We start from the raw sequence: 19,784 nt of genomic DNA, 5'->3' as shown, positions 1-19,784 counted from the left end.
AAAAAAAACTCCAAAAAAGAACATCAATGGCATCGAACACTAGTTCTAGATCATCACCGAGACTGAAGATTTCATCATCTTCTTCTTCTTCTCCACTAGATCTAGACAATCACCATTAACACCTTCTTCTCCCGACGTTACAAGGATATTCCCACCAAACCATAGATCATCTATGCTAAGTCCTGAGCTTAAACTAATCCATGATCGAATTTTCACAGACCTAGCCCAATCACCTCATTTCGACCCACTAGGAAATATTAGAAGTGAGATTGTGAAGGAAGGAATCAAATTAGGATGGGATATAGCCTTCATGAACCTTGTTATGAAATTTCTACTGATTTTCTGAGTAAGGCTGAAAGACATGGGTTAGCAAGGTAAAACAGAGATTCATTCTTCTAAAAGCCAAAGCTGAAGCAGAAAAGGGTTCAAAGGATCATGAAGTCGAGAAACTTGAAGCAGTAAAGAAACAGAGAGAAGCAGAAATCGAAGAAAAGGAATGTCTTTTGGTGAACTTAGAAAAAGAGATTTCAAGGGTAGCAGCTAAAGTAGAAGGGCGGAGATCAGAAATTGAGACTATTGAGTCCAAGAAGAGGAAGATTTTGGATGAATCAGAAATGAATTTGAATGAGTTCAGAAACATAGCTACTCAGGCATGGCTGTAATGTAATAGTAATCATGTGATGAAGACGATGAATCTACTAAGTTTACAGAGTTTTTTTTTTTCTTTCTTGAATCCTGCCAATCACTTTGACAACTCAACTATCTAAAACTCAGTATTGGTTTGCTGAAACCACCGGAATAAGGAAGAAGTGAAAACGGTAATGTTGCCGGGAAAAGAAGAGATAATGGGTAGTTAAGTTTGGCTGACACAGGTGGCAAAAAAATAGTTGGACTTTTTTAGTTTCCCCAGGGCCTCGACTAGGTGACGTGTATTTATGTTACTGGCTACAAGAAAATTTTCAATATAGTTTGACTAGCTTCTACAGGATTTCTAATTTCAACGTAGTAGTGACTGAATATGAAGGAAATCTTCACCGAGTGAGTCTGTGCTGCCTGGATACCACCAAAAACTTAGAATCATCCATTAACAAATACTATAATCTCTTTACTTTTCAGAGTTTACGGTCTGAGGCTCCCAGTGACTGAATAATATAACTTGCTTCAGCTTTTGGAAATCTTCACCGCCGGAACATGGTGTTTTTGACGGCATCAGAAAGCTGTGCAACAACATCATATTTGAATTTCCCAGTATGATCATAGCATTGTGGATGAGAGTTGTTCCATCTTGCAATGAGTTCAATATGATGCTGGAAATTCATCCCTCACTTTAAATTTCCCAATGGAGTTGAGCTGGAAAGGTGCAGCCCAGTAGCGTTCCAAAGTTAAACTTCTGAGAATTGTCATCACATAGCAAGTCTGAAAAAGCAAGTTAGTGCTGAATATATACAACATACACCAAAATGGCAATTGGTTGAACAGATAGACCCCCATTGCTTCTTCTTAAATAGACATCCCCATTTTCTTCTTTTTCACATCTTCATCACACACAGTTCTTCTTCGTCACAGTGAAATTAGTATTTTCTTCTGTATAACAAGTCTTTCAAGAAAAACTCCATCCCAAAAAAAAAAAAAAAAAAAAAACATCAATGGCATCAAACACTACACCATCGTATCCTAAAAAACTAATCTTGAAGATTTCCTCCTCTTCTTCTTCTCCAAAACTACCACCAAGACCATCAGAGTCACCGCCACCACCACCTTCTTCTCCTCTTCCTCCTCCTGGTTTTACCTTGAAATCTCCACTAGTTAACCATGGGTCTTCTTCACTATCTCCTGAACTTAAACTCTTTTATGATCAAATTTTCACATCACTACCACAGACACCACATTTGAACCCACTTAAGAAATTCACAAGTGAGAACATGAAACAAGGAGTCAAGCTAGGATGGGACATAGCATTCTTGAACTTTGTTAAGAAATTTCGGAACTTGGTTGATCCAACTAGATTTCTTAGTAAAGTTGAAAGTCTTACTGAAGAGTTGGAGGAATTTGGAAAACTGGGTTATGATGTGACCAAAGTAAGAGAAAGATTCAATCTGCTAAAGAACAGAGCTGAACAAGATAAGACTCTGAAAGAGAAAGCTGAAAAACTAGAAGAAGCAAAGAAAGAGAAACAAGCAGAAATTGAAGAAGAGAAATTTCATTTGATGGAGTTAGCAGAAAAGACTACAAGGGTTGCCAATCAAGTAAAAATTCAGGAATCGGATGAGGAAGATTTTGAATGATTCAACCATGAATGAGTATGAGTTCAGAATTTTAGCTAAGAACCCATGGTAAGTACTAGTGATGCTGAAGAAGATGATGATGAATCTGTTAAGAAAATTAAGTTGAGAGAGTTTAGTTATCTAATCAATTAGAGTTTTAATGAAACTGCATTCTGTAACTAGTTGATGATCATGAATGAAGATGCATATTTTGGTTGGTGTTGTTTTGTTACATTTTCATTTTTTTTGTTTCATGAATCCATCCTGATTTCCTCCTAATCAACTAGACAACTAAACTTTGCGTTGATTGAAACCACCGGAAAAAGTTGAAATGGCAAATGTTGCCGGAGAAAAGTAAAGAGAAGTATTTTTTTTTTTTAATTTGATTACTTTATAGATCAATTCTTGTCATAAGATAAACAAAGTGTCTGTAAATATGCTTTGCAATGAAATGAATAGTAATAAGCTTATTATGCTTTTTGCATAACTTGCCCAGTTTTGAAGTTTCAAATGGTATAAGATTGCATGAGAGTATAAACTCCAGTCTCATACACCGCAAGATGGGAAATGGCGTTTGGAATCAAATTTCTTAGAGATGGGCAGTTTTGCATCAGTACAGAGGAGCGAGCTGCGCCTTCCAGCGCTGACCGTGCTCTCTCAAGACCCTCACCGCTGTCCACGTTCAGTGCCAAGTAACACAACAGAATTAAACCATGCATCTGCGCTCGGTCGTTGCCAGGCCTCAATAGTCTCAGCAAAGGCGTCACACCACCATACTCGATGATCGTCTTAGAATGCTCTACGCAGAGGAAATTCTCCGGGCAAGCAAATTTTCCCAAGGCAATTGCAGCTTCTGTTGCAACATCCAGGTTCTTGTTACCCAGCTGAAGCACGACGGGTTTTATAACTCGGGTCTCTCTAGCGTGGAAGGTTCGCGCCAACGATCCAATTGATTTTATCGCAGGAATTTGCAACGACGGACTAGTTTCCTGATGAACTAATGCCAGAAGCTGTTCCGTAACTGCCTTTGAAGCTGGGGAATTGGTCTTGAAGGCTGCTCGCCTTAGGTCTGCATTTGCTTCTGCTGCGGATGTGATCTCCATTACTGTCATTAAGCAATTCATTTGCAGTTCATCTCTTTCTTTCTCAATTATCTTTGCCAAACAGAGCAGTCCCTTCGTCTCCGTAATTCTCCTGCTATTTGATGTACTCTCTTTTGACAACATCCATAATGCTTCAGAACATTTAGTCTTCAGCTCGAGTTTCACATCAGGATTTTCATTCTCCCTCTCATATTTATTATGCATACTGCTACCGCGAATACCCACATTGGATTTCCCTCCTTGTAAATCCTTATTAATCCTAACCAGGGAATGAAAACTAGTAGGCCTCTGAGGTTGAGGCTTGGGTTCATCCAGAAAAGTATCAAAAGAAAGCACAGAAACAAGCGGCCTAATGATATTTTCTCTAGCGAATTCCTCCTGCGCAGCAGGATCATTTTTCGCCATTCTCGAGACCAAATTAGCAACACTGATCTGAACACTCATAATAGACTCATGAAGCACTTGAACAATTATAGGAGCACCATGTTCAGACAGAATAGTTCTAATCCTCTGTCGATCGGTAGCTAAATAAGATAAAGCATTAGAAGCAGCAATCTGAGATTCAGGCGAGGAAGACCCTTGTTTTAACAATCTAAGCAGTGGCGGTATGCCTCCTTCTTCAACAATAATCTTCTTGTTCCGGTGATTATCCTTTGTGAGAGAAGCAAGTTCATTGGCAGCTTCGATACGATGAGACAAAGAAGGCATGTGCAAAACAGCAATAAAAGACCATACCCATGATAAAATCGGATCATTACAAGCAATAGGAGGCAATGAAAGAAGAATACCATTCGATTCAAGTGAGTTGACATCATACACACTCAACACCCATTCTAAATCACCAATCGAAGTATCTAAAAGAATAAATATTTTGCGGAAATCAGCCGCTGATGTTATCGTAATCGTAAGAAAATGAAAGAAACAATTTCCTTGGCGACATTTTCTTACCAGTGTCAATGTTTTCTCTAAAGCTTTTGACACTTCTGAGATTATACGACGAACTGGACGCTCGTAAAATGAAGATTGATAATGATTAGTACTACTAGTATTTGTAGTAACAGTTGTGTTTGTTGATAATCTAATGACGGAACGAAACATTAGAGATAAATGATTAACTTGTTTACTTACTTGTGAACATTCAAGCTTGAATGATTCGGATTCTTTTACTGCATCTCGAATTCTATCTGCTAATACTATCAAGTATGAGAACTCTTCTTCCATTGTGTTTTTTTTTTTTTTTGCTTCTATGATTTCTCTTCAAGAACCCATCTATCAGTTTAAAAATGGAGTTTGAATCTCACTTTCGCAGGAAATTCCGAGAAAAGTAACAACTTTTGAATGTGATTAAAGTGTCAAGAAAGTGGTAGTGTGAGTCATTGCTTTCTGATTCCTTTTTGCTGACTCAAAGTTTAAGATACTTTCCGAACGACTAGTCTTCTTGCAAGGAGAATGTTGAAGACCACTCACTCCTAGTCCTAGCATGATTTTGATTGTAGAGGTCGGCAACTGCAAGCACATTCTTTTGCTGTAGTTGAAGCCCACTACTACGTTTTTGCTAAGAGGACACGGCACCGCTGGATATGCTAATGTTTTTCTTAAGCTAATGTTGATTAGCAACAATCTTTCAAGGAATAAAACTGGGATTGGATGTAGCCTTCATGAACCTTGTTATCAAATTCAATAACATGGTTGATTCTACTACTTTTCTTAGTGAGGAACAGAGTTTTCTAAGAGACTTTAAGGGTTATGATCTAACTAAAATAAGAGAAAGGTTCAGTCTTTTAATTAAAATCAAAAGCCGAAGAAGAGAAGGTGGCTGTTGAAGAAAAGGAATGTCTTTTGGTGGATTTAGAGAAACAGATCGCAAGGGTAGCAGCTGAAGTAAAAGAGGAGAGATTAGACATTGAGACTATTGAGTTCAAGAGGAGGAAGATTTTGGATGATTCAGAGATGAGTTTCAATGAGTTTATAAGCTTAGCTAGTAATGTTGGCGCAATGCGTAAGTGTGATGGGTTTATGGAAATGATTCAATTGAAAGAGGATTGGTTCAAGTAAAGTGAGGCTTTGATTAATTGAAATTGGAAATGTTACAAGAGGTTTGGTGTAGCACCTTTGGCTTACACGTCTGTTTACAAAGGGAACTTTGGCTCACTTGGTTTAGCTCTCACTCTCACTCTTACTTCACTCACTTGAGTTTTCTATGGATTTTGATTGATTCAAAAATGAACCGGAGCTTGCCTATTTATAGGCAGTGAGTGACCGACCACACTCTTTCTAGAATAGTCTAGTATGTATTTAGACTAGAACTTTCTTTCTACTAAACTTATCAAACTGAGTTCGTACTTTAAGAACTCTCTAGACATTTGACCGATCAGTCTAGGCTTATTACTGACTAGCCTAGATCATTCTAGACTTACTTTGTCTAGAAGATTATCTTCTCTGAACTGCCTTGAGCAATCTAGATTTTTCTAGATTTACTGTTTGCAAAATCACAAATTAATGTATATTTTTAACACCCCCTCTTAATTTGTGATGTTGAGCTTGTCTCTAAAATGGTTGAACTTGTCCACCGTGACTGCTTTTGTGAAATTGTCCGCATTTTGTTCTTGTGTTGGACAGAATTGGAGCTCAATTTCCTTGTTTTCGACCAGCTCGCTGATGAAGTGATGTCGTAGTTCTATGTGCTTCGTCCGTCCGTGGAAGATTGGATTTCTTGTCATTGCAATTGTAGACATATTGTCACAGTAGATAGTTGTCGGTAGTTTTTGCCTTTGTTGTAGGTCGGTCATTATTCTTCTCAACCACACTGCTTCACATGCCGCACTTGTTGATGCTATGTACTCTGCTTCGGCTTATGATAGTGCCACCGTACTTTGTTTTTTGGAACTCCAAGAGATAACTTTTGTTCCCATACAGAAAACATAGCCCGATGTGCTCTTTCGGTCTTCAATAGAACATGCCCAATCGCTATCTGTGAAGCCAATTAAATCATTATCTTTTTCTCTTGTATACTTGATGCCAAAATCCTTTGTTCCCTTGATGTATCGGAGAATTCTCTTTGCGCCGGCATAGTGTAATTTGCTTGGCTCGCTCATAAACCGAGAAACAATGCTGGTTGCATTGACGATATCTGGCCTTGTATTTGTTAAGTAGATCAGTGAGCCGACTAGACTTATGAATAAGGTTGGATCAACTTTTGTCGATCCATCATTTTTTACCAACTTCTCATTGGTACCCATTGGAGTTGCAATTGGTTTGCAATCCATCATGTTGAACCTTTTCAGTAAGTCTCTGCATATTTTTCTTGGGAAATGAATATTTCTTCCGGAGATTGTTTTACTTGAATCCCAAGAAAATATCGCATAATCCCTAAGTCTGTAATCTCATATTCTTTCATCATCTCCTTCTTAAATTTAAAGGGAAACTCCTTTGTATTAGTGGTGAATTAAGGTTACAATAGGATTGAGACAAACAAGAACCAAAAAAGAAACATCCATTAAATGAACAAATCAGAAATTTCTGACAAGAGAAAGAGAAGGAATTTCGGTAAAGTATTAATACATGTACGATGAAAAATCCAATAAAATCGGAGAGGGAATGGTTTTTGCTTCACACACCAACCATTTTGAATGAAACTGGTCTTCTTCAATAAGATGATATCCTGTATAAACCGAGAGATTAACACATAGTTCCGGAATCTAAGATGAAGATTCACGATGTCGAGTTTCATCACCAAACCAACATTCCATAACCTTGAGAAAGAATAACTATTAATGACAAAAGAAGAAACCCCGTTGGAGGGAGGGAACTTCAACCCATTAAAGGGAAGAGACATAAACCCATGAAAGGCATAAAACTTGTTAAATTGCAAGTGGAAACCTTTAAAAAAAAACTTAAATTAATAAACAACAACCTACTAACCAAACTATGATGATCAAAGAAAACTACTACTAGCACTACCTATTTTTCCTATATCCGCTCAAAAAATCGAGCAGATTTGAGCAGAGAACAAGAGCCGTCGCTGAAAGTTTTTCTAACCTTAAAAATCGGCTAGAGTAGAGAAGAGAGAGAGTTTTCTTGTGCAAGACTAAGATGCTACTGATTGAAGACGCAATTGGGGGATATGGAAAATTCATGGAGGATATAGGAAAAAGACAAAAACGAGATATAAATAGTAAATCAGAGTCACCCCTTATCCTGGTAATTTAGATAATTCCTAATCCACCCCTCACTAATCATGTTTAGTAAACTAATTGTAATGAGTTAAGTTAATAGATTAGTTTGATGATGATTAGCATAAATCATAATCACTTCACTTGGTGAGAGTAGAAGGAAAAAAAATGGTTAAAATGAGTGATAATAATGAGCAAAGAGATGTCTCTAGTCTTCAAGTCATTAAGAAACAAGAGCTATATGTTGAATCTTCATTTGATCATTTGCCATCATCACACTTGAAAACGAGAGTGAACCATGACGACAACCTTCTCACCAACAGGGTCTTCATAGCTCTAGCCATGCCAACAGATATTACAAAATGTACGGTACTTCTAACTTACAGTGCCGACATTGTAAGTTATTTATCGAGCACGCCGACATCATTTTCTGGTATTGAATACTTGTCAACTAACTACGCCGACACCATTTTCCGTCATTGTCTTCATCATTTCCGGCATGATGTTCATCATCACCTCTTGCATGGTGTTCATCACTAATACAAGCACGTACATGTGATGTGAAAAAATTTCGTTTTCAAAATGAGGAGCCGGCAGAAAAGGAGAAGAGAATTTGAAATGGAGTAGCAATATTTAGATTTGATTTAGTTTTTATTTTTTTAAGAGGAGTAATGATACACACACCGTGATTTAAGCACCGTGTGTGCACCGAGAGGAAGTGAACGGCAGAGATGCAAGCGTTCTGAACATCGAGATGGTGAATGGGCAGAATTTTAAAAAGTGGGTCCCACCCTCTAGACACACGGTGTAAACTGCGGCACATCCGCATTTATCATTTTCGTTTTAAGGGTAGTTTAACATTTTTGCCCAATAAATCACCCCTTAACAGGTGGAGTAGGATGGGAATAATAATCCATATCCCCAATTTCGACTTCCTACTGACTGAAGTTGAGCACGACATATTTGCATCTTTTCTTGTAAAAAGAAAAGAAAAGAAAATGGAGACAAAAGTGGATCATTTGTGTACCGAGAGATGGATATACCCCCAAGCCCCAACCGGCCAACCCCATGAAAAGCAAAGAAGAGACCAACCTAACTTTTAGTGATCAACGAATTTACACGTATGCATTGCTCTCCTTTAGAAAGACAGAGAGAGAAACAAAGAGACACCCGGAGGCCGTAGTGGAAACTCTGCTGGTTTCTGTTACTGAGAAAGGAAGGGAGACGAATGGAGTCTCCATTCAAGGCTGATATAGTGAAAGGGAAAGTAGCTTTGATTACTGGAGGAGGATCAGGAATTGGGTTTGAGATTACTAAAGAATTTGGTAGACATGGAGCTTCTGTTGCTATCATGGGCAGACGCAAATCTGTTCTTGATTCTGCTGTCTCCTCTCTTCGCTCTCTCGGTATCCAGGTAATAATAATAATCTTAACACATACCCTTAATTCATTGATTCTGAATTCTCGATTCAAAATGAAATTTCATGTAAATTTCTTGAATTTTTATGAAACGATTTATGATTACCCCAAAATCCCAAATTTGTTCATCTTCAATCCCACACCAAGAAAGTTCCTTCTTTTATTTCATTGATGAATTGAGGTTTAGTAACATCAGGAGGAACCCTAATTGGTTAATTGATGGTAGAATTACATTTGAGCTACACCGGATCCTGCTTAAATTTAGCAGGCCAGTAATTGTTTTGGATACACAATAGTGGTTGATGGTTTGTGGTTTCAGGCAATTGGATTAGAGGGAGATGTGCGGAAGAAAGAAGACGCGGCTAGAGTTGTCGATTCAACATTTGAGCATTTTGGGAGGATAGACATTCTTGTTAATGCTGCTGCTGGAAATTTTCTTGTGACTGCTGAGGATTTGTCCCCAAATGGATTTAAAACAGGTTTGGATTTTGTTATCTCTTTACAGGGATATCTAGATAGTATCAGTTGGCATGCCATTGGTTGCAGGACATGCTTTCTTAAGATAGAGGTAGAGGTTGTGTTGTGAACTAATTGGTGGTCTTTGCAGTTATGGATATTGATTCAGTTGGCACATTTACAATGTGCCACACAGCGTTGAAGTATATAAAGAAAGGGGGTCTTGGGAGGGGTATGTCTGGTGGTGGAACCATAATGAACATAAGCGCTACGCTACATTATACAGCAGCTTGGTATCAAATCCATGTATCTGCCGCTAAGGTATGGCATTATATGGGAAACTTTGCTTGGTTCTCTTACGTTATTCTTCACATCAAGCCTTGTTTTGTATGCGATTGCTTCCTTTGTGACCCATGTGAAAATGGTCTATAAGATTTCTCTTTTGCTCTTGCAACAGGCAGCTGTTGATGCCATTACAAGGTCGTTGGCGTTAGAGTGGGGTACGGATTATGATATAAGAGTCAACGGGATTGCACCAGGACCAATTGGTGACACTCCTGGCTTGAGTAAGCTTGCTCCCGATGAAATGAAAATCAACCATTCTGAAGACGCCAGGCCTCTGTATAAAGCAGGAGAGAAATGGGATATTGCTATGGCTGCTCTCTACCTAGCTTCAGATGCAGGTCAGTAACCTCATTTTTGTTCATTTTTCATATTTTGATCCAAAATAAATTCTACAAAATCACCGTAAGACAGCACAATGTAGATATACTGAAGGAATGTAAATACACCCATGCAAGATCTCAGACTTAACTAAGACCGTGTAGGAAACATAACTGGTCTAGCATACCCCTTTATTTAGCTTATTATCTATCTTCCTTTGAAGTTTGTATTTGGTTAGAGACCTCCATTCCCTGTCTCGTGAATGAAATCTGTAAACAACAATATGTATCCGTCCGTTTTGATTATTGTTCTAATGCGTATCTTCCACGGATTATTGTAGCCAAGTACATCAACGGTATGACACTTGTGGTCGATGGAGGAAACTGGTTGAGCCGGCCCCGCCACATTTCAAAAGAGGCAGTGAAGGAATTGTCTCGGGTTGTGGAAAAGAGATCCAGATCAGGTGCACCAGCACCTGCCAGGGGAGTTCCAAGCCGCAGTAAAATGTAGTAGTAAGTACCTCCCTAGGTGAAATGTAGTGGTAAGTGACGGCAAAACCTGATGATTGCAAGCACCTCCTCAAGACCTACTTACGCCCGCCCTGAGTCCCTGCAGTTACAGTAAGTTGAACTGCAACTTCAATCTTAATGTATTTAAGTTACATTGAAATATTGTGTGTAGTGAAAAATAGAAAGGAGACGAGGACCTTGTCCCCATAGATGTATCTTTTAATCTTATATCCTTGAGCAAAGCTCGGATATCTGTTACAAAGATTGCTGTTACCCTCACTCATTTCTTTTGGAATAAAAATATTTATTGTGCTCTTCATTTTAGCAGGCAGAAGATAGGCACTTCATCGCAATTCACTCAGAGGACAAAACCTCAGAATTAGAACAGGAACCAGACACTGATTTTTAAACAGTTCCGGTTATGTTTGAGCTACCTCACCGATCTCTTCTCCTTTGAACTAAAAATATGATATGACAGGTTGTGCAAATTTCCAATTTAGTACCAGATCTCCACCGACACGGCCAATTGTGAAAACAACCATCCCAATGCGGATCAAGAGTTCTGGAAACATGAGTGGTGGGTTCATGGGTATAATTCAGGCTTTGATGAATTTGTAATTATACCAACCCCTCCATTCATGTCTGCAGAAATCCGAATCCACACTGAACGATTGCGTTTACAACTTGGCCAAAATCGTTGGAGATGTGGTACTAAACTGAAAATCTAGACAATCGATCATGTTTGTGTGTTGAACAAAAAGTAAAAGAAGTAACAGGAGAAATGAGACTATTGAATTTTTCAGAGGTTAGAAAAAAAAAACAGAGGAATTTGGTTTATGACAAAATGTTAGCACAAGGTTGTCCCTTTTTATAATAGCAATTCCAACTTACTTTGCATGATACAACCACTACGGAGAACCTGATAAGTAGGTAGCTCATATGTTTCTCAATCTTTTTCCATATCTCTTTGCTCTCTGAAATTTGGACACTCAGTAGGTCATGGAACCCTACCTCTTAAGCAAACGAGCATGAACCATATTGTACAGAATGGCTCAATGTTGCTTCCATGCACAATTACATTAAAATACTAAATCCAAGATCTTAAAACAAACCAACTATATTATCGAGTGTTAAAATTTCGCGTAGTTCAAAAAGAAAAAAAAACAATGGAAGAATGTAGCGATCAGATCACCATTATGCCATGTCTTCGTGAACTATGTATATTACACGATGTGGTGCGTTGAAGAAGTTGCTATGGATGTAGTGTATGGCCGGGATTAGTGGAGGTTCAACCGGATAAGAATATGTAAGAAACAAGATTGAAATTTTCATAAAATGAACATAATATACATACTTCATCTTCAACTTACAAGAACGTGCAGTAATTGACCTCCAACTTTTGCCAAAAAAAAAAAAAAGAAAAAGAAAAGGAGAGCAAAGAAACAGAACTAAAGCGTCATATATCTCGTCTCATTACACAGTACAAATTCCAGTTCCTTTCCCAAATTCTCCCCAAGTCGCCAAACTCTCCGTCTGAACGCTGCTCTTCAGCGGAACATACCCACCAAGAGGATCATGCAAAGCACTCTTATCAATCTGTTGATGATGATAACTCTTACAAACATAATAAAACACACTAGTTCCGAGCTAGGAACCTGTAATTGCAGGAAAACCTACAACCACACCCCAATGTACCTAAACAGTCACTCAAGTAATCATCATGAATTCTTTATTAATTTTCAAGAATTATAATTGGATATAATGGATAATAATGACTTTACAATGACTTTACTTGCTCTCCAAACAAACTTTTTCTCTCTTAGTTTCTTGTCTAACACACACTAAAAGATCTCTCTCTATGTGATGACCTCTTTCCTTTATATAGGATTCCTCATAGTGGATGACAGCTAAGAGATCCACTATTTTCGGAATCATTGTGCGATACACTCGCTCATGTACACTCACTCATTCTCGCACAGCTTATACTTCGCATAGAACATCATACTTTACTCGTGACTTTGCTGACATCATCCAATATGTCATTTCAACTTTGCCATGTGCGATAATCCTCGCTTATATCCGATAATCCTTATCTCGCATAATTATTGATATGTGCGATATTTCACTCCTACATTTTGCTCTTCTCATTTCGCTAACATTGTGGAGTGAGCGATATGAGAAATTTCCATCCTATAATATCGCATGTATGTATCTTTTAGTATTCTACCTTGCCGACATTCCTCCGGAATTCCAGTTTATTTACTCACACGTATCAATCCTTCTCCTTTTTACCGGCTCAAACCGTTTATAACTGGTCGTCTCTCCCACCTATTTATTGACTTCTTTTAAGAAGAATAAGCTTTTCTTTTCTTCTTCACTAGAATTTCTCTTTCTTCCGTTGTTTGCTTCATTCCTGCTGCTGGTGTTCTTCTGCTTCTACTGCTGTTGCCATGAATAAAAATGCAAAGTTTGTTTTCCTCTTTCAAGATTTATCCTTTTATTCTTGATTGTAACTGTTATCTTTTTAATTAACTTAATTCCCATACTATTCCAGGAAAAATTCTTCTTTAAGAGCCCTCAGGATAACCGTTCAAAATCCTAATTCTTCTTCAAATGATACAAATAAAGAATCTCATAAGAGGAAAACTTCGTACAACAAAGAAGTAAGAAATATCCAATTTTCACTAAACAATATTGTTGCCTCTATTTCTTATTTACTTTGTTTTCGCAGGTTTCTGATTGTGAGATGGGTGGGGGCAAGAAACAAAAGGCTAAGAAAGCTCGCAAGCCCACAGTAATAAAGTCAAATCTTCCTATTCTTGATTTTGATGTCGCAGACGTCACCCCTTTAGCAACAATTCAAACTTCTTATACTAATGCCTCTATCACCCCAATTCAAACTTCTGATGCAAATATTTCTGTCACCTTTGAAGAAATCTTTCCTGGTGAAAAGGAAATTGTCGTTGATCAAGGGATGAAAGATACTCCTATTATTTCCTCTGCGAATTCATCGTGTGCGGATCAGACTTCTTCTTCATTCATCCATACTGATCTTCAACCAAATTCTGTTAATGTATCTTTCCCTACAGATTTTATTATTCCTTCTCCTCCTATATCCATCCCTTCTTCTTCATCTTCTTCTCTGTTATTAAATTCCCTTCCTCTAAGCAAAAAAGCTTTGGATAGTGTGAATTTTGCTTCCCAAACTCTGTCTGAAATCATCAACTCTGCTCAATCCTCTACTAATGACCCTTGTAAACTTCACATTTTCTCTGCTTTAAGTAAACTTTTGTGCGAATTTCCTTCTGATAGAGCTAGAAGATATGAGATCCATTCTCAAATTGATCCAAACTTCCATACTGCTCTAGATGTCTTGGTAAGTCCCCTTTTTCATGTTTTGGCTCAACTTTAATATCTTAGCCTTTTATCCTTATCTTCTTTCTTCTTTAGGATTCTCATCGTCGAATGATTCTTGCCGAAGGGCGTTTTGAATCTAGCTGCTCTCAATTGGAACTTTCGCAAAAAAATGCTTCCTTGGAGAATGAAGTCAATAGGTTGAAAATGGAACTTCAAGAGGTCCAGAAATTGAGGGGAGAACTTTAAGTTGCAAATCTTGAGGCTGAAAACCTTCGCGACCGAAACCAAGAACTTAGAGGTGACTTTTTCTACTTTGATTATTATACCCTATGATATATTTATTCGCTTACCAACATTCCTTAAATTTCTTCATGCATTTATTAAGATTTAAACCAGAGGCGAGTTTTGGAGAGATATACTTTTAAATATCTTGCCGAGGATACTCAAGCGAATAACGAGAAGTTGTAGACTTAGTTAAACCAGCTAAATAATCAACATTCATATTCACTTGATCAGATTAATAATGTAACCCATGAAAATAACCATCTCATTCAAGAAATTGAAGTATTAAATAGTCAAATATCTCATTTTTCTAAATTGTCACGTAATGCCGATCTAATGTATGAAACATCGTCAGAAGAAAATCATACCCTTTCTAGGGATAAGCATTCTTTCTTAAGCAAAAAAGCAATGTTTTCGCACCAATATTCAATTCTTCAGAAAATAAACGAAGATCGAGTGCGAGCTCTTCGTTCACTTGAAGTACAGCATGAGACATCGCTTAAGGAATTAAAGACCCAGAATGAAAAAATCATTTAAAGTAAAATAAATTTGACTGTGAAGAAGAATCAGCTTCAAGAACAATATAATCAATTAAAGCAATCTCATGATGCTCTTAAGAAAAAAAATAAGTCTTTGTCTGCTGATGAAAAGAAGATTCGCTCCCATCTTAATGGTTCAGTTGGTGATGATTTTGATAAAGCTATGGAAAGTATGAGGAATAACATCCTTCTCCTTTCTAAATTCTGCGAAGGTAGTCAGCTAGAGTTAACTGCCTTCTTACTGTTTAACTATTTATTTTAATTTCATTAGTGCGAGCTTTATTTACAATTTTGATAGTTTATTATTGTTCACAGATTCTGAAAAGTCACATCAATCTACTATTGCTCAGTTGAGATCTGATTTATCTAAAGTTCGCAAAGAACGTTTGAACCTGGAAGTATCTCATGCGAACCTTGAACTTTCTCTTTCTGCTTCTCGAGACAGAGCGAGAAGAAGACTCGCACATCAACAATCTTTTTTAGAGATCAATGATAGAAACCTTGAAAGGGGATCTATTCGCAAGGCTCATGCTAGTGCTCAATCTGTAGTTAATGGAATTCTTCTAAGAAACTCTCTTCCTGCAGTAAAGATTCCTCCTCTTAATGCAGGCGAAGATGAAGAGTACCCTGAACCGGATAGTGATTATGAATTTGTGAGCGATGATGAGAAGGATCAAGAGGATGGATAGGATCAAATTGAGAAGGACAAGTATGTTGATAAGACTAATGCCGAAATTGAGAATTCTGGATCCAATACTGATGCTGAAAAGTCTTTAGTCGAACACGATGTAGCTGTTGAACATGTTTAATTTTCTTTTCATCCAGTATTTCCCTTCTCTGTTTTGATACACTTTGAACTTGTTTGTTACAAGGAAGATAATATTTTATTATTTTAATTCCCATACTTGCCTCTTATTATATTCCTTGTATAAAACAAGTGTGCGATCTGATGAATTTTGAATTTCCTGCAAAAAAAATCATTAGTTTTTATATATATTCTTTCTCATGAGGTCTTATCTTGCCTTCCTATGTAAAGGTCTTATCTTGCCTTATTTATGTGCGATGAGATCGCAGGTGGTCTTTACACTGTAGTGTATCGACCCATTGATCTCATCTTATCTTTTTCTTGTATTATTTCCTCTTCAGTTTTTATCGCATAAATATGATAAGTCTTAATACTCCCTTGAGTAAAAAGTATTATGACATTTACGTCTTTTGACACAATTCAGCTCCCTAATGGAGGGTGTCATCCTTATCTTCCCCCTGGTTGCCCCTTCAAGGAAGCTTACCTCTAGCAGGTTAAGGTTATGGCTCTTCCCATCCAGTTAATTCAACAACCAGTTGATTTCGTAGTCTCACATCCCACTACCGATGAGGTTTATGGTTGCGAGACCGCACCCTAAGTGGGGTATCTTCGGACCGAGTGCATCATAGTGAGGACTTGTCAAGACTAGTAAGGTACGCTCCAGACGCCCCGGGCACTCTTGACTCAACCGTGTACCTCGGCGCCCTGATCGAGTTTCTGCACTCCTTAGGAGAGACTTTCTCACCTTAGTCTCTAAATCTAAGATTATTATCTTAGACTGAAAATTTAAGGTACCTCTCCCGGATGGGCATTTTCGTTTTTTCTCACCCCAAATCTCCATGACTCAAGTTCCAGGGTCGGTATAGCTTTCCCTTGAGTCATGCTTTCTAGGTTTTCCGACTATGACGTGCGTTAGGTCTTACTTTTTTGCCTCTTGCATGTATGCGAACTAGGTTGCACGCCACATTCGAATTCCTAGTATGTCTGATTAAAATCACTTCTGGTGCCTTTTATTAAGGTCTTATTTTGAGGTCTTACATTTGCCTTTTTCTTAAAAAAGAATTTCTTAAATATGGGCCAACTTTTCAAACTTGTTTATTGAATCAAATACTATATCCCTTTTCAAAGATAAGGATTCATATGCTTAACATCGCACATGTGTTAACTCGTGCGATGAAATTCGCAAACTGCTATGGATAATATTTCTTCAAATATTGTCTATTCCAAGGGCGGTCTAATCTTCGACCCATATCTCTCCCTTCTGGATCCATTAACTCATAAGCTTAATTTCCAACTATCCTTTTTATTATATAGGGTCCATCCCATTTCTTTTCCAATTTTCCATCTCCCCCTTTCTGGTAAATTGGGATTTCTCGCAACACCAATTATCCTGGTTGGAATTCTCTTATCTTAACATGTTTATTGAATTCTCGAGCTAGTCTTTTTTGATAATTTTCCATATGTTGCAAAGCGACCTCTCTTGCTTCTTCTAAGTCATCAAGTTTTGTTAGAATTAGATCTGCACTTAGATTCTTCTCCCAAGCTTCTTTCTTTGTTTTTGGGATGATAACTTATGTTGGTAACACTGCCTCTACCCCATATGTTAAACAGAAAGGTGACATTCCTGTTGCTTCTCTCCTTGTTGTTCTATAAGCCCATACTACATTATGTACTTGTTCGCACCATCCTTTGTTGTGCCCTTCTAATTTCTTCTTCAAGTTGTCTGCGATCGTTTTATTTGTTGCTTATACTTGTCCATTACTTTGTGGATATAAAGGAGTAGATTTTCCGCTTTGAATTTTGAACGCGTTAAGTAACATTTCTATATTCTCACCCTCAAACTGCTTTCCATTATCAGATACCAACTGTGCAGGAATACCTAATCTGCATATAATATTTTCAAAGATGAATGTGAATATGTCTTTATCACGAATGTGCTGAACTGCTTTTACTTCTCCCCATTTTGTAAATAGTCTGTCAATTAAATATCTCTTTTGTCCCATTCCTGGTATAAATGGTCCAACAATGTCGATTCCCCATTTTCCAAAGGGCCACGCATTTGTTGATGAATTTAGCATCCCTCCGGGTGCATTATCTTTTTTCCATGACGTTGACATTCTTCATATCTTCTGGAGACTTGTTTCGCATCCTCATGCATGTATGGCCAATAGTAGCCTTGTATCTTTGCTCTGTATGCGAGTGACCTTCCTCCGCTATGATTACCAGCATCACCATAATGTAATGCTTAAATTTCAATTCCTTCTTTTCCCATAAGACACCTGAGTGATGGTCCAAGGAATGATCTTCTATAGAGAATGCCCTCCCTCAATTCATAATTCGTCGCACGACTTTTTAATTTGTGTGCCTCTAACCTTTTTCTTGGTACTTCTCCCTTCTCTAGATATAAATGGAATACATTTCTCCAATATTTTTCTTCGCTCACACTTTCTTCATCCATATTTTCTATTGTCATCACATCTGTTTGTGTTGCTTCTCCTTTCTCTATCGATGGTAGAAAGAGTGTTTGTATTTTTATGTCCCTTGCAACTGGATCTATTAACATGGAGGGTATGAAGGCCAATGCATCTGCGAGTCTAGTGTCCTTTCTGCCTATGTGTCTCCAACTTATTTTTGGAATTCACGCTGCTAAATCCATAACCAACTGTTTGTATTTTTGCAAAGATGGTTCATTTGTACTATATGTACGTACCTTCTATTTGGAGAATTACTAGCTGTGAATCACTAGTTATTCGTACATCTTCTATCTTCATTTCAATTGCTATCTTTAGCGCATGTACAACTGCCTCATACTCATTCTCATTATTTGTGGATGTGAAATCTAATCTGAATGAGAAAGCCATTCTCGCTCCTGTTGGTGAAATGAATACAATACCGATACCATTCCCTTCTCCATTGGATGACCCATCAACTAATATTTCCCATCTGTTTGAATTTCGATCAGTTAATAAGTCTTTAGGATTCCCGTGGTCTTCATCCACATCCATCATTTCTTCTACATATTCATCTTCTTCTAACGGAAATTCTGCGAGGAACTCTGCGATAACTTGAGATTTTGGTGAAGATAAAATCTCAAAACCAATTTCATAATTTCCTAATTTTGCATTCCACCTTTCAACTCTCCCTGATCTTTTTGAGTTCTTCATTGTTGGATCAATTGGTACCTTTGTTAATACCTTAATCTTATGAGCTTGAAAGTAAATGCGAAGCTCGAATGATGCATACACCAATGCGAGAATTAGCTTTTCAATTTTTGAATAATTTTTCTCTACTGAGTTGTATGTTTTACTTATGTAATATATATATTGGTTTTTCTATCCCTTCATCCGAGCGTAACAATACTGCACTTAATGCATGCGATGTTAATGCTAAATAGAGTAGCAATTCTTCTCTCGGCTTGGCCTTTTACATAATGGATAAATTCACCAAATACTTCTTTATGCTCTGCAATGCTTTATCACATTCATCCGTCCACTCAAATTTGGTCCCCTTCTTTAATATGTTAAAAAAATGTTTACACTTATCCGAAGATCTTGAGATAAACCTTCCCAACGAGGCTATCAATCCATTTAGCTTTTGAACATCTTTCACTGTTGTAGGGGGAGGCATATCTCTAACTTCTTGTACTTTTTCTGGATCAACTTCTATTCCCTTCTTGGACACTATGTAACCCAAGAATTTCCTTGATGATACACTGAAGACTTATTTTTCTGGATTCACCTTGATATTGAATTTTCGCATCTGCACAAAGATTTCTTGCAAATCATCAACATGATCCTTCGCCTCTTTACTCTTAACTAACATGTCATCGACATAGACTTCTAATGTTTTATGTATCCACTTTTCAAATACTTTTTCCACCATTCTTTGATATGTCGCACCCACATTTTTCAATCCAAGTGGCATTTTCGTATAACAGTATAAACCTCTTGGTGCGAAGAAATCAGTATGTTCTTGATCTTCTTCATCTAATGGAATTTGATTATAACCTTTATACTCATCCAACATTGAGACTCTATCATTTCATGATGTCGATTCCACCATTTTAGGGATACTGGTAAAGGAAAACTATCTTTCGGACACGCTTTATTTAAATCAGTGAAATCTACGCAGATCTGTATCCCGTTGTTCTTTTTTGGAACTACCACCATATTTGCTATCCATTCTGGATATTTCGCTTCCCTTATAATTCCTGCA

The 19,784-nt window shown here is 37.6% G+C and overlaps 3 protein-coding genes across 5 annotated transcripts; 2 read left to right on the top strand and 1 right to left on the bottom strand.

Moving 5' to 3' along the window:
• Positions 1–1,646: 1,646 nt before the first annotated feature.
• On the top strand, positions 1,647–2,285 carry LOC113358868 (DUF724 domain-containing protein 1-like). The gene has a single exon (XM_026602591.1). It carries the CDS (start codon positions 1,647–1,649, stop codon positions 2,283–2,285), a length of 639 nt encoding a protein of 212 aa, XP_026458376.1.
• A 354-nt stretch (positions 2,286–2,639) lies between these two features.
• LOC113313507 (ARM REPEAT PROTEIN INTERACTING WITH ABF2-like) lies at positions 2,640–5,626 on the bottom strand. Of its 3 annotated transcripts, none has more exons than XM_026562301.1 (2): positions 4,156–5,626; positions 2,640–4,047 (listed from the first exon to the last, which is right to left on the bottom strand). In XM_026562301.1, the coding sequence occupies exons 1-2, from the start codon at positions 4,586–4,588 to the stop codon at positions 2,771–2,773; spliced, it is 1,710 nt and encodes a 569-aa protein (XP_026418086.1). In that variant the 5' UTR covers positions 4,589–5,626; the 3' UTR covers positions 2,640–2,770. The 3 variants fall into 3 exon arrangements, with proteins under 3 accessions (XP_026418086.1, XP_026418095.1, XP_026418080.1); XM_026562310.1 differs by having other exon boundaries at positions 2,640–4,368; positions 4,496–5,626; XM_026562295.1 differs by having other exon boundaries at positions 2,640–5,626.
• Positions 5,627–8,664: 3,038 nt separating this feature from the next.
• On the top strand, positions 8,665–10,905 carry LOC113313499 (peroxisomal 2,4-dienoyl-CoA reductase-like). Its single transcript, XM_026562287.1, has 5 exons — positions 8,665–8,953; positions 9,278–9,437; positions 9,566–9,735; positions 9,872–10,097; positions 10,418–10,905. The coding sequence occupies exons 1-5, from the start codon at positions 8,768–8,770 to the stop codon at positions 10,585–10,587; spliced, it is 912 nt and encodes a 303-aa protein (XP_026418072.1). The 5' UTR covers positions 8,665–8,767; the 3' UTR covers positions 10,588–10,905.
• Positions 10,906–19,784: the final 8,879 nt, after the last annotated feature.

Source organism: Papaver somniferum, chromosome 1 (genome assembly GCF_003573695.1).
Source record: "Papaver somniferum cultivar HN1 chromosome 1, ASM357369v1, whole genome shotgun sequence".
Taxonomy (NCBI): Eukaryota; Viridiplantae; Streptophyta; class Magnoliopsida; order Ranunculales; family Papaveraceae; genus Papaver; species Papaver somniferum.
Note: the sequence above shows the minus strand (reverse complement) of the source record. Positions and strands in the feature narration are given on the sequence as shown.

Bases quoted from the DNA above. Each gene is read 5' to 3' on its own strand.
- LOC113358868 (XM_026602591.1), top strand. From the start codon at position 1,647: ATGGCATCAAACACTACACCATCGTATCCTAAAAAACTAATCTTGAAG.
- LOC113313507 (XM_026562295.1), bottom strand. From the start codon at position 4,588: ATGGAAGAAGAGTTCTCATACTTGATAGTATTAGCAGATAGAATTCGA.
- LOC113313499 (XM_026562287.1), top strand. From the start codon at position 8,768: ATGGAGTCTCCATTCAAGGCTGATATAGTGAAAGGGAAAGTAGCTTTG. The intron at 8,954-9,277 runs GTAATAATAATA...TTGTGGTTTCAG, and splicing joins TTCGCTCTCTCGGTATCCAG to GCAATTGGATTAGAGGGAGA. The intron at 10,098-10,417 runs GTCAGTAACCTC...GGATTATTGTAG, and splicing joins CTACCTAGCTTCAGATGCAG to CCAAGTACATCAACGGTATG.